This window comes from Podarcis raffonei, chromosome 4 (genome assembly GCF_027172205.1).
Source record: "Podarcis raffonei isolate rPodRaf1 chromosome 4, rPodRaf1.pri, whole genome shotgun sequence".
Lineage (NCBI taxonomy): Eukaryota > Metazoa > Chordata > Lepidosauria > Squamata > Lacertidae > Podarcis > Podarcis raffonei.
Genome location: NC_070605.1, coordinates 28,073,099 through 28,086,727, shown reverse-complemented (window position 1 = coordinate 28,086,727; position 13,629 = coordinate 28,073,099). Strand labels below are relative to the sequence as shown.

The 13,629-nt window shown below is 44.2% G+C and overlaps 1 protein-coding gene across 1 annotated transcript in view; it reads right to left on the bottom strand.

The window, feature by feature from the left end:
* MTUS2 (microtubule associated scaffold protein 2) overlaps window positions 1–4,063 on the bottom strand; it is a 217,993-nt gene extending 213,930 nt beyond the window's left edge. The window contains exon 1 of the mRNA XM_053385964.1: window positions 1,520–4,063. Coding sequence (XP_053241939.1) covers window positions 1,520–3,802 — 2,283 coding nt within the window. The 5' untranslated portion in view covers window positions 3,803–4,063. The remainder of the gene's footprint in view (window positions 1–1,519) is intronic.
* Window positions 4,064–13,629: the final 9,566 nt, after the last annotated feature.

The following is a 13,629-nucleotide window of genomic DNA, read 5'->3' as shown; positions in this document are numbered from 1 at the left end:
TGCGTGCACTCATTGCTTTACTGCTTTTAAAAACCTAGGCACCCAAGTTTGCCTTGCTGTCTTGCTGTGTCCTCTTTTCAGTGTAAAAACCTACATTTAACCTTTTATTTCCCCCCACTCCTGGTGCTGGATTTGTTTGGGCGGTTTAAGTGCGAATTACCTTTCTTAAGCTGCAGCTTGTTCCTTTGCCCAGCACATGGTCTCTCCACCACCAGCGAGGTCTGAGTGTGAGTGCCGTCTTTCTATCTCCCTTGTCTCCTCACTTTCCTTCCCCGGCCTCTGCCTTGGTGGCTGTGCGTTTTATTTTAATTTTGGCCAGGGTGCCTGTATGTTTTTTCCCTCTATTGCCCTTGCCCGTCCGATTGCCTGGCTGGTCTGGGTGACTGAGTGGGTTTGCCTTACATTTTAATTTGTTGGCCAGGGTGCTTGTACGTTTTCCCCCTCCCTTGCCCTTGCCTGTTCCTCTCTAATTTTAAGTCGTGTGTGTGTGTGCTGACAGCGTGTGTTTGTGCCTGCCGTTTGTTGATTTATTACTCTTTTAGTGTGGGTTTGATTTACCCTGCCATCCCTTCCATTGGTACCACTTAAATCGGGAGCCCCCTCTGAAATTTTAAATGATGCCGGGGCTTAGAATAGACTGTGCACTTAAACCTCACCCCTCTTACTTTATCTAAGCCACCCCCCTCTTCGCTTGGCATTTGGGGGAAGAAATAAGGCAGGGCTTGGGGCGGACAATTCAGGGTTTCTGATCAGGGAACCATTCCTCAACATTGTACATTTATACGTTTAGAACCTTTGAAGGTGTACCTTTGCCTGGTTCTTGTCATTGGCTTCACTTGCCAGTACAGGGTCCCTAAAGAAAACCGCTTTTAAACAAACAAACAAACAAAAGGTTGCGGCTTATAGACCCTTACTGAAAAGTCCAGGCTAACCCACGGTTTATATTTCCACTTCATTTTGGCTCACTGTAAAGGACAGCTATTTTCCTTTTCTTCTAAACTTTTCCTTGCCCGGCATTTGGGCAAGGCCTACTGCAGGGGTTGGCAAGGTTTACCTTGCCTGGGCCAGTTGACTCCAGCGGAGATCCCTCCGTGGGCCGGATCGCGCCCCCACCCGCGATTTGTGCTGTCTGCGCAGACACAATTTCTGGCATCTGTGCATGTGCACATGCCATTTCCGGAGCCGCAGAAGCGAGTCCCTGCACCGCGCCGGTTTAGCGCAGCGCAAGAGCAGGCGGCTCGGTTCGGGGGTGGCTTGTAGGCTGGTTAAACAACCCCCGTGGGCCTCTTGTGTCCCATGGGCCTTAGGTTGCTGACCCCTGGCCTACTGGGAAGAGTTGCTGGGATCACTGGCCCTGGGCTGTTTTGGTTTCTTTGAATTAAGAGTTAACTTAACTGACACCGTATTGTTCGTCGCTGACCTACATCTTACTCCAGCTCCTGACAGATGACCCCCATGTGTTTATGCACTTTGTGCTACAACCAGGGGCTACATACAAAAACCATCCTGTGTGCCTTACCTCCTGGATAAATTTTTCACCCATTTGACCAAAATGATGGCTTGGGGATTTAATGCCAGACACCACGAGTCCAGAACTGTAAATCCGAGGCTTCTGCAAGTCAGGTTTAAACTTGTCATAGAGAACGGTGCCTGCTTTAATATCTCCATCGCTCGAAGCCTTCTGCTCTGTGGCCATTGGCATGCTGCAAGGAGGTGCCACATAGGGTAATCCAGCTGGGGCAAATGCATGGTCAAGGTGGCTTATTGCCTGGGGATTTCTTCTGATGTAAGTGATGATCTTAGGCCTCACATGTTTGGGCTTGGGGATGTCTGGTTTTATCTCAGGCTTGTCTTCCAGCTTCTCTATGCCGTTGCTCTCCCCATCGTCCTTGGCCAGATGGGAGCCCTTCGCATGGATGAGGATGGGTTTGGGGATGCCACTGTTACAGGGAGTCTTGTTAGGCACTTTAGGGGATAGGCTTAGCAACTGTGTGTCGTCAATGGGAGGTAGGACCGCAGACGATGGCAGCTTGTCAACATGAAGTGTATAGAGATCCTTCAAGCCACTGCTTGATGCTGTGGTGTGATTACTGACATTCACAGCCACCACAGGGCGCAAAGGCGTCGGGGCACATAAAAAGGTATCCGTTCTTCCTGATATTTTACAGCTCTCCGGAGTGTCGCTTGAAAGATTTCTCTTTAGAATGACCGTCTTCTTGCTCAGAACTGAAACACCTGTAGCATCTAAACCACAGCCCTGGATGTTAGAGTGATCATCTGATGCATTCTCTGCACTAAACACGTTTGGTTGATCAGAGGTGAGCATCGCAACATCACTATTCCCTTTGACTAGTTTGCTTTCATTACTGTTTAGAAGTTTGCAGTCTGGCAGATTTGTGTTATGCATAAAAGGCATATGCCCACCAGCTGCTTGAATGCAACTTGCATCAGTATCATGTAGGTTTTTATTTCTTGTAGGTGTCAGCTTGCCACTGTGTTTGCTGTCACCAGCAAAAGGCAGTGGAGAATCCTCTTCTTTTTCAGCTATACACTCACTCAGTTGGTTCATCGACCTGCTGTCACTAAGACTACCTCCCTTTCTTAAACCTGGGGAGTTATTACTATTACTTACCAGCCTGTCACTGGCAGAGTCAAAGTCCTCATTTAAATATGGATTCTCTCCTTTGCGACAAGCTTCCTGCAACTGATGTGATTTCTCCTTGTATACTTCAGACCCATAATCTTTTTTATTCTGCCCTGCAATGTTATTTTCCTCCATCTGATATCCGAGAAATTCAACCGGCGTATTCCTGTCAATTTTTTGCTGACAGATACTCTTAGACTGAGAATACAGAGGGCTTTTCAACTCCGCCTTTCCTCTCTTATCACCCTGGTGATCTATTTGTGCTTCTGATCTGCTCCAAATTTCACTGGATTTTACAGTTAAATGTAGATCTATGTGAGCAGGGTGTGGTGTGCTTTGTTTGTTGAAATTTGCAAGGTTGTCCGCACCTGGTTGTGTTGCTGCAACATTTGTTTTCTTCATTTCTGAGGTAGATGGTGGCTTAGAATAACGGACAATGTTTCCCTCGGAGGCGCTATCAGTTGGACGAAACACCACGCCTAAAAAGTGGTCTGTGGATGTTTTACGAGATCTCTCGGTGTCTCCAATCAAATGGTGCGAGGTGTCAATGGAATCCAAGGATGCAGAAAGCAACCGCTTGCCTGATACACGACCTACAAATTCTTTCCCAAAAGCTTCCGTTTTAGCCATCAGTTTCCTTGATCTCCCCAAGGAAAGGCGCTTTATCCCTTCTGGCTCAATCCTTCTAGGTGCTCTCTCCTTTGAAACGTGCTGAATGAGATCAGCATCGCTTTTTGAAAGAACCACTGAAAAGGTCTCATTTGTATTCATCCTCAGATTGGACAAACTATGTCCCCGGCTAATTGGGAGTAGTTTTGAAGAGTCCTTCACCCCATCAGTCCTGTAATCCTTATGCAATTCCCTGCTGCTGGTGGAATGCAGCCTAAACTCTGATAGGCCAGTAGTAGTGCCCTGAAGTCTGTTCCTCTCTGAATCTAACTGTGTGTTATTTTCTGTCTCACCTGTATTCCGGCATCTAGTTTCTCTTGACAGATCATTTGTCCTTAATTCCCCTCCAGAGGTTCTAACCTCTGGTGTGATTTGGTTGGCATTCGTGTCTCCAACAGTCACCATACGTTCATTGTTATTCTTCATCTCGTTTCTGTTGTCCTGCAATAAATTGTAACATGACTTATTGGGAACCAGCGGGGCACTCATCTTCAAAATGCCAGTTCTCTCACTGCCCAAGTGAGAGGCAACTCTTCTCTAACCGTGTGGGCCACTGAGCATACTTCTCTTTGGGGGAGTCAAGGTACAAAACTGATCAATGGGGGGGGGATCCTTTGCAGACTGCACAAGCCTCTTGTCAATCACATCCTTCAGATGTTTCAGTCATTATAGGGACAGAGTGTTGATCCAAGAATCCCCCACAAAAAGAGATGGGTTTTAAAAAATGCAAAAGACATCCATTAGGGTCCCTCTGAACCTGTAAGAGAGAGAGAAAGAAATAGTTAGCCTATATCACATAATAGAGATGCAACTCTATTGTCAGGGAACTGCCATCGGAGAAACAGGAGGTGAAAGGGCTCACAGAGGCTGAGAGAGACTTATCAGCTGAGAAGGGAACCAGCAGGGGGAGAGGAGGAGCTCCAAGGGAAAGTGAGTCGGAGGGAGGGCTCAGAGACACTTCCAGCGAAAACAGTGGGGAGGTTTCAGGACCTCCCATAGGGACACCCATTCCTCGCCGGAAACTGTCACGCCGAGAGTCCAGAAGACGCGTTTCCGTTAAGGAACTTTTATGCTGGAAGAAGTTCCGTAAACGCCCACTGTCTGATTCTACAAGCGACTGACGGAGCCATGCTTAAGGAGCTCCGTCACAGACAGAGGTTTGTGGACTTAGCCAAACTCTGAGGGACTAGGAACTTCACGCACAAGCAGCTCATCATCCCATCACATCTATGTTTATAATTTTGGATCCAAAACAATTCAGACTGGTTTCTCTCCAAACCAGCTTCAATCTGAATTGCGAAAATTAATGAGGTAGCTGTGTTTTAAGTTGGTAATGGGGAGAGAGGGTTATTGGTCTGTGGTTTTTGTTCTTGCTGTTCTCATGTTTTGTGGCTTCTTACTGTATGTTGCAAATCAACTTGAGACCTGCAGATGGAAGGCTGTATACAAATGAATAATAATACAGCAATAAGAAGGAGGAGGAGGAGAAGGAGAAGTAGAAGCATCCAGCCTTTGCAAACTGCTTTGAGACCTATTTGTAATGGCCAGTGGTATAAAGATATATTTCAAAAACTTTCCAACTACATACAATCTTTATATGATCTTTATAGTGATGGGGCATAGCTCAGTGCTAAACCACAAGTCTGGCATACAGGAGGTCCCAGATTCAATTCTGGCTCTCCAGTTTAAATGAAGCCAGGTGAGGCAAGCAAGGCAGATGCAACAGCAGAAATGCACAAGGCAACACAATAAGAATTGATGGAGGGAAGTGTGTTCTACTCAGACAAGCTATTTCCTTTCATTACTTTTAATGACTTTTCTCATGTACGCTGATTCTGAGGTGCCAACATCAATTCAAGCACATTTAGGGGAAGACTAAAGGAAAAGGATTAGGCAACAGGGCCAGATGATCTGACTCAAAGCAAAACAATGATGAAACCCAATTGTTGCTGAATTCTTCTTCACTTATCTCATAGAGTATTTCTGCAGTAACATTTGCTGGCAAAGGAGTGTTTAAAATGAAAATGGATCTCTAATCAGAAATGTGAAGGGGAGCATACTAAATCAACTCTTTTCTTCAGAAAAAAACACTTTTTAATGCCTCTTCAAACAGTAGTAAGACGCAGTGCAAGTTTGCAGTGTTAAACTAATAATTTATTACATGTCAAGGTATATTTTTGTCACTAGAGGTACAGCTGGCCTCCGAGACTGAGGCTGACACAGCAGCCACAACCGTACCTGGATGGGGATAGTCTTGCTTTCGCTGAGCACACACAAAAGTAACCTTCCATCTGAATTGCTGGAGTACATAATATGTTAGGCTGTCCTTGAAAATGGTCCAGAAACATCATTTAGTCCAGAAGAGAGTAGTAAAATGGTTAATTGGGGCTGTGAGATATGAACATACCATGCCAGCCCTTAATAATTTTCACCAGCTATGGATGAGTCAGGGACAAATCAAGAAAATAGAATTTTTTTGCTGTTCTGGCAAGGTATGCCAGTATTTAGAATGCCTGATGCCCGCTGAAGCTCAATACTGATGCTTGATTATGGAACTTTGGATCCTGGACCCTGTCCAGATAGGGGCACAGCTGAGCCACTGGGGTGCAGCTGATGGAAGGCACTCTGCACCACTAAGGCCGCCTGAACCTCAAATGACAGCAAAGGATCCAGAAGGACCCTCAAGCTGTGTGCCCACTCCTCCAGAGGGAGTGTAACCCGTTCAAGAGCAGGCTACCTCCCATCCATCTGGACTTGGGAACTACCCACTGGCAGTGCCTCAGTCTTATCTGAATTGAGCTTAAGTTTGTTGGCTCTCATCCAGTCCATTACCAAGGAAAGGCAATGGTCCAACACATCCACTGCCTCAGCTGCAGATGTAAAGGAGAAGTAGAGCTGTGTGTCATCAGCATATTGCTGGCAATGTACCCCCAAACTCCAGATGACTATGGTACCTGAGGGATCACCTCTTCATTAGGACATTTTTACTGTTTGAGTCAAAGGTCAAGGTAGCACCGCCATTCCACGTACAGAAGCTGCTCAGACTGCCAGCTGACTCGTACTTCAATACTGGTGATGAGACAGTGTCCTCCTGAGAGCAGCTTAGGTCATGTGATACATGCAGCTTTCTTTCACCAGTCCTGCTCTTCCCTATATTTATGCCTATCAGGCCTCAGAGATCATCTTTGGTTGTCCCACCACAGGAAGGCAACCTAGTGGTGACAAGTTAACAAGGTACCCAATTTACAGCCTATTAACTGGTCCGTGATACGGGTGGTGCTGTGGGTTAAATCACAGAGCCTAGGGCTTGCTGATCAGAAGGTCGGTGGTTCGAATCCCTGTGACAGGGTGAGCTCCCGTTGCTCAGTCCCAGCTCCTGCTAACCTAGAAGTTCGAAAGCACGTCAAAGTGCAAGTAGGCAGGAAGGTAAACGGCGTTTCCGTGTGCTGCTCTGGTTCGCCAGAAGTGGCTTAGTTATGCTGGCCACATGACCCGGAAGCTGGACGCTGGCTCCCTCGGCCAATAAAGAGAGATGAGCGCTGCAACCCCAGAGTCGTCCGCGACTGGACTAATGGCCATGGGGTCCCTTTAGCTTTAACTAACTGGTCCGTGAACAAAAGAAGCATCGTAAAACTTTCTTTAGGCTAATTCTTCTTGCATCTTCTTAGTACCTTACCTATTGTATGCTACTCACAAACACTAAAACATTGCTGAAAACTGGACACCCAAAGCTATCTTGCAGTTGCGTAGTATAGCTTTATCTGATTTTTCAAAAGCATTGAAGTAACCATTGTAAACAATGTATTTAGGGAATTATGATAATGTGGCATCTATTATTGACTGTACAAACATGTATACTCTAGATAAGGCATGCCACAACAACTGTGCTGGAAAACTGCTATCTAGTTGACTCAGGGCTGATTCAATGCTTTACGTGCTGAATGAGTTTGCAGGTGCTTGTCTCCCAGTCAATATCCATAACGTTCACTGACATAAGTCTTTCATTTCTGGTGCTGCTCGTGATGATGTTGCAGAGACTCTAACCAATGCAGTTTGAAAAGGCTGACTCAACACAGGTAAATACAGTTCAAGGATCCTGGCTTTGAGCTGAAAATGACTTAATATCGTGAGCCTTTCCTCCCTGTGGGACAAAAATGGATCGTGTGAGTAGCCCTAGCTGCCAAAGGACAGATTTTGCAAAAGGGGATGGAATCCTCTTGGTCATACAGTGAGCATAGGACATGCCCACAATGTTGTTGTTGTTGTTTAGTCGTTTAGTCGTGTCCGACTCTTCGTGACCCCATGGACCAGAGCACGCCAGGCACCTCTGTCCTCCACTGCCTCCCGCAGTTTGGTCAAAACATGCCCACAATATGCCAATATAAAATATGTATGTATTCTGAGATTTAGCATAGAATTTGGACTCCATACATCAGGAGCCGCCAATGTTTTGGGGTCACTAGACACATTTGGAATTTTGAGGCAGTGCTATGGACACTATTCACAAAATGGCTACGACGAAGGGTGTGGCATGACACAAAACGGCTGCCACATCTAAAAGGGCGGGGAGAGGATCACGAAAAGGTATGGGCATGTCCCCTGCCCCCACCCCCAACTCAGCCCTCCTAATCAATGGGAAAAGGTGCCTACATCACCCAGCATTGAACTCACTCATTCATGGAGAGAAATTCTTTGTACCTCTCCGTTGTTCAGAATGGAAAGGAGAGATAGTGTTCAGTCCTAGTATCCAGGAAAATGTGGATATGTCTGAAAGGGCATGTTTGTTGTAAGAGATGCTGAGCCCATGCAAGCAGGAACTGAACAGAAAAAGAGCCTCTCGTGCATTGTGGATTTTTGAGGAGTATACATTGAGACCTTTTACAGGCACCAAATCTCAATGCATGTTATAAAAATAACCCAAGCCAACACAAACACCTTCTTTTTCTTTTCTTCTTTCTCTTCCCTTCTTCCTGTTAGGAAGGAAGAAGGGGCAATTGCTTCCATTCATGCAAGCTGTTAATCTGGTGATCAAATCAACATTAGTCCAAACCATGCCAAAAAACAGCAAATGCATCAACATTCACTGGATTCCAAACAAGTTTCGCTTTTGTTCAGTAGCAACCCAGTGGAATGGAGAGAAAACTCTACACAATAGGGGGAAAAACACAGACTGTTATGTGTTTCCCAACATAGCCATTTAACTTCTATATCATTGATAATTCTGTTTCATATCATGCTCTGTATATCAATAAACCAAGTGATTTGTTTCAGCTACGTTTAGTCATCTGTGGTTTTTTCTTTCATGCGAGCTTCACTCCCTACTCTACTGGGTTGCAACTGGGCAAAACTGAACCTTGATTGGACTTGAGTGAATGCTGGCGCATTGACTGACTTTGAGCACAGTATGCACTAACATTGATTCAATCACCAGATTAACACAAGCTGTATCTGATTGATTTCTCCCAGTTCCTCCATACCACTGCATGTCAAGTCTTTCCAGAAGTTTTCCCCAAACTCAGAAGAAGCTGCTTTGGTCAAGAAGGGGCAGGGAATTCTCATTATGTGATCACAAGCACTGGGCACTGAATACAAAGCAATAACAATGGAGCAAAATGTGATCATTTTGTGCTCAGATCTAGCAACCCGTATGAGCTTATGCCACTGATAACATTTTTTTTAAAGGAACAGGGCTTTCATTACCATAATGTAGGCAAAGGAGGTTGGATATGAATATTTTTCTAAGGCAAATAACTAAGAACACATTGCTATAAAGGAAGAAACACATACGCCGGATGTTACTAGCGGTGGAGGGCATTTTATGTGTTCCTGAAATCTTGTAAATTCTTCTATCCAGGGTTTTAATTACTTCCTCTGTAGTACATGTATATCTAATCGTGTTTGAGCTTTCATCTTCTTTCCTTCCCACCTTACTTTGTGGTGTTGTATTCCCAGGACAAGTAATGGAGAAGTCTTTTATCTTAACCCTTGGGAAAATTATAGAGACTGAACTTGAGGTAATATAAAGCCTATCTCCTGCCATGCAAGCTTAGCTTTCAAAATAGCAAGAACAAATTTAGCTGGAGTTAAGAGCTCATTGGAAACATATTGCCTTTGCACCACAGAGGCTACTCTGTCCAGAATGTGTCTTGCACTACATTTTGCACTGACCCTGTGTATCTGCAGCCATTTCTTCAGTGTTAGTCACTTATATGTGTCAAGGCAGTACTTAAAAATATAGGGTGAAATCCATTGGTGCCTGTTCTCCAGGAACTGATTTATTTCCATCCCCCTACAATCCTCCTGCACCCCCAAAATTTGCTTTGGAGGGCTGGAGAATCCTCTGGAGAAGATTTCATGTTGGGAGATGCCTGGCGAGAGGGGGAGCGGAAATCCATTGCATGAGTAGACGTCTGCTTCCACTAAGTTATGCAACTCTGTGCAACTAAATTACACATGGTATGGAGAAAGGGAAGTTTTTCAATCCAAGGCTATCCGATGTCAGGGACTGGGCAGAGGAGGAATGGTGGAGACCGCCTCCCCAACCTGACCCTTCCAGGGAAGAGGAAGAGGAAGACAGTATAGATTTATAACAGGGGTATGAGGGAGGTCGCAGCTCAGAGGCAAATGAGGGGGAAAGTTGGGAAATCATGGGAGAACCAGAACAACACCCGGCTGACACAATGTCATTAGAAAGCATTCCAGACCCTCCACCTCCCAGAACCCAGCAAGCCTTAAAAGTAGGAGAGCAAAGAGCTCAAAGACAGAGGGCACATAGCAGCACCCATAGAGGAGATTATGAGAATGACAAATGAGGAAGTGGGATGTGGGATGGGGGTGTGGAGATTCATTCAGAAAAATGCCATTATCCAGGAGGCTGGGTTCTATAACCTCTCTCTGTAAAGACTGAAATAAAAAGGGCCAGTAAGAAACTTTTCCTTGTCTTTATTCTTTCCTGGGCAACCAGGCGGGAGCCACTGACAGCATCCTGACATCCAATGCAGCTCAATGTTGGAAATTATTGAAGCAATGAAAGGAAGTTCTTTTTCACACAGCTACACATAGTTGAACTATAGAATTTGCTCTTGCAATATTCAGTGATGATCACCAGGTTCAAAGAATTGTAGAATTGGAACGGACCATAAGGGTCATCTAGTCCAGTCCTCTGCAATGCAGGAATCTTTCCCCTAGCATGGGGCTTGAACCCACAACCCTGAAATTAAGAGCCTTATTCTCTACTGACTGAGCTATCCAGCATCTGTTGCCTTTAAGCGCTCTCTCTTTCATTGAAATATATAGCACTTTGGAGGTCCTGTGCTTTGAGAGGATTGTTATCTATTCGTAATTTATTTTAAATATCTTTACCCCACCTCTTTTGCAGCTTAAGGTAGCTCACACTGTATTTAAACCTAACAATAAAATGCTGAGCTCAAATAAAACCCCATCAATCCCCAAACAGGAGACCTAAAATCATTTCAAATTGCAGTTGAATAATGTGAATGTCCTTCATTGCTAAATGTGCAATATTATTCCTTCTCAGGATCAATCTTTATTAACCATGCATTCTGGATATACACTCATCTTATGCATCATTTGCATATATAACAATTTATCATGTTTCCAACTCCTCATATTACAAAAAGACAAAAAAACAATTACACCTTTCAGCTGCAATTACAGCAATCGGTGGTAATATTTTGTACAGAACTCTTACATTGTTTAGAGGTTCTTCCTTGGGTGGGTGGGGAACGCAATGGTAATCTGTACAAATGTTCAAAACGCCATGTTCTTTCCTTTATGAGAGTTTTCATATTTCTAAACCATGCTTTCAAAATAGTATTTTTCACACGCATTTAAGAAAGCATACACATTAATTATACAGTGCAATGCTTACAGGAAGAATACATGATAAACACATAGCACCCAGGCAGAGCAGTCCTAAGTATAGGAAGCCGGCAGAATTAATGTTGTTTCTAATTAAGCTGGTGTAAATTAATACCTCCCAGTGTTTCCCAAACTTGGGTCTCCAGCTGTTGTTGAACTACAACTCCCATCATCCTTGACCTGCTAGCTAGGGATGATAGGCATTGTAGTCCAACAACAGCTGGAGACCCAAGATTGAGAAACACTACAAATTCTGCTCTGGGGTGAGCCTACTGCCTGCTGACTCTGCTCAAGTCTGGCAGAAGGAAAACAGGTCTTTAAAATAGAGTTTGACTTCCATAACACCCTTTTGTCAGTGCAAGTTTGGGCGGGTTGACAAGTCACATGACTGAGACGAAAGAGGGTTGGAATAGGTGTAAGTTATGGGAGTTATGTTCATGTATTCCCATACTAAGTCAGGATGAAGGAGTTACACTAGCATAATCCCAATTGAGTCCCAGTTCAGCTGGTGCACCTATTCCAAACTCACTCATCCTGGCAGATCTTGGGTTTGGATTGCATTGTAAATTATTTATGATAATCAAATATAACATCAGCCACACTCATGCTTTGCCTATCCATTCCTTGCCTTGCCTTAGTTCCTATTACTTGCTCATAGGGCGGCTACTTAGGCATTAAAGTAAGTGACAAGAATATCCATCTCATGTGACCTAAATACCCAATTCAAGGATTTAGAACTGGAGGAGGAGAGACACAAGTACCGAGATGGGATTAGTGGCATAGTGTTACAATTCATCCAGGCCCATTCCAAGTCCATGCAAATAAATGGAGGTTTGCCCATTGGCTGAAAGAGGATGTAGAATGCAAACTTTAAAAAATAATCTCGTTAGCATGCAATAACTATTTTCAGCACTCTCACCAGAGCAAGGTACCATAAATTCCTACCAAGCTGCCATCAAATTACTCTCAAGTATTTTGAAATGGCATTAAGTAAATTGTATATATAGTACAAAAGTAAGAATATTATGAGGAACCTTAGGAAAATGTATAATTACTCAGGCAAGAACAACGATCATAAAGATTTAGCATTATTGCATATTTCAGTGCACTTCACATACTTTATATCAGTGATCTCGATGACAACTAGAGGTACCAAGTTGCCCCCATGATTGAGGGGGCCAGGTGCACATCATGCATGTGTGATGTCATGCACATGACACGTGTGTGACATCATGTGCATCATGCATCATGTGTGTGTGATGGCAAACCTGTGTGTCATCACACTGTTGGGAGGAGGCCAAGCATTCTGGAGGACCCAAGCACTGTGCCACGCTCAACCTCTTCCGCCCCCTCAACATTGAGGGGACCTGGCCTCCTTCCAACAAATATTGAGGAAGCCAAAGACACGTGTCGTCATGCCTGACAACAACTTTATAATGGCTAGTACAAATGCATGCATGCATACACACACACACACACACACACACACACACACACACAGCTGTTAGAGGTGCTTCCCCAAGGCTACCTAATGAGTAGTTCAGGTCTTCAGTGAGACGTGAACTGGGGACTTCTCAGTCCACCCTCTTGGCTACAACGCGACACCATCTGTCTGCCAAATTCCTTCTCACTTCTTGCTAGGCCTCCTTTCCACTCATTAATTAATCCCACTCAGAGATGTTGTTGTCGGGCAGTGCTATGCCATTAAGTGAAACTACCGGCACAACAGACTGTAAACTCCTTGCCATACAAAGCTACCTTTGTTATGTTGTGATGGTAAACACGTCTGCTTGCATTCACCATTGCCTCCAGAGAGACATGTCCTCTACCTAACCTTGTTGGCATCAGAACTTTCTAGACGAGCCAACCACTGCACTGCCAAAAAGAAAAAAAATTTTTACATAACATGTCTGATCTGTTTAGCTGTTAGAGATTAAGGGTGTAATCATTTAACTTACTGTCTCCACTATTCTGACACAGCCTTGTCAATTACAGAGCTTAACATCTTTCGAGCAGGCATTTATGAATCAAGAGGGTCAAAAAAAGCCATTGCTCATCAGCCAGTCTTATCTTTTTAGAACCAGAAGCGTTATCTTCATGTCAGAAACCACTGCCCCCCCTCCCCCACCAAAAAGGAAACAGAAACCCAACTCTTTCCTTTTCTGCAAATTGAATTCATTATTATATGGTAATTTTTTTCCAGAACAAAGAAGACAAATGCAAATGAATAGAAGAGTCGGCACGGAATGGCTGTGATCTCAAGAAACATTTCACATATTCCCCAAGCAACTGTTCTGAAAATTCTTTTATTATTCTGTGATGGGACACAAGTCAGAGATAATATCTTTTCAGCTCAGCAATGGAATTTGTTGAAAAGTACTGTAGGCTGTATTCAACTTAGTTACAGTTGAGCTATTGAAACTGATGGACTAAGT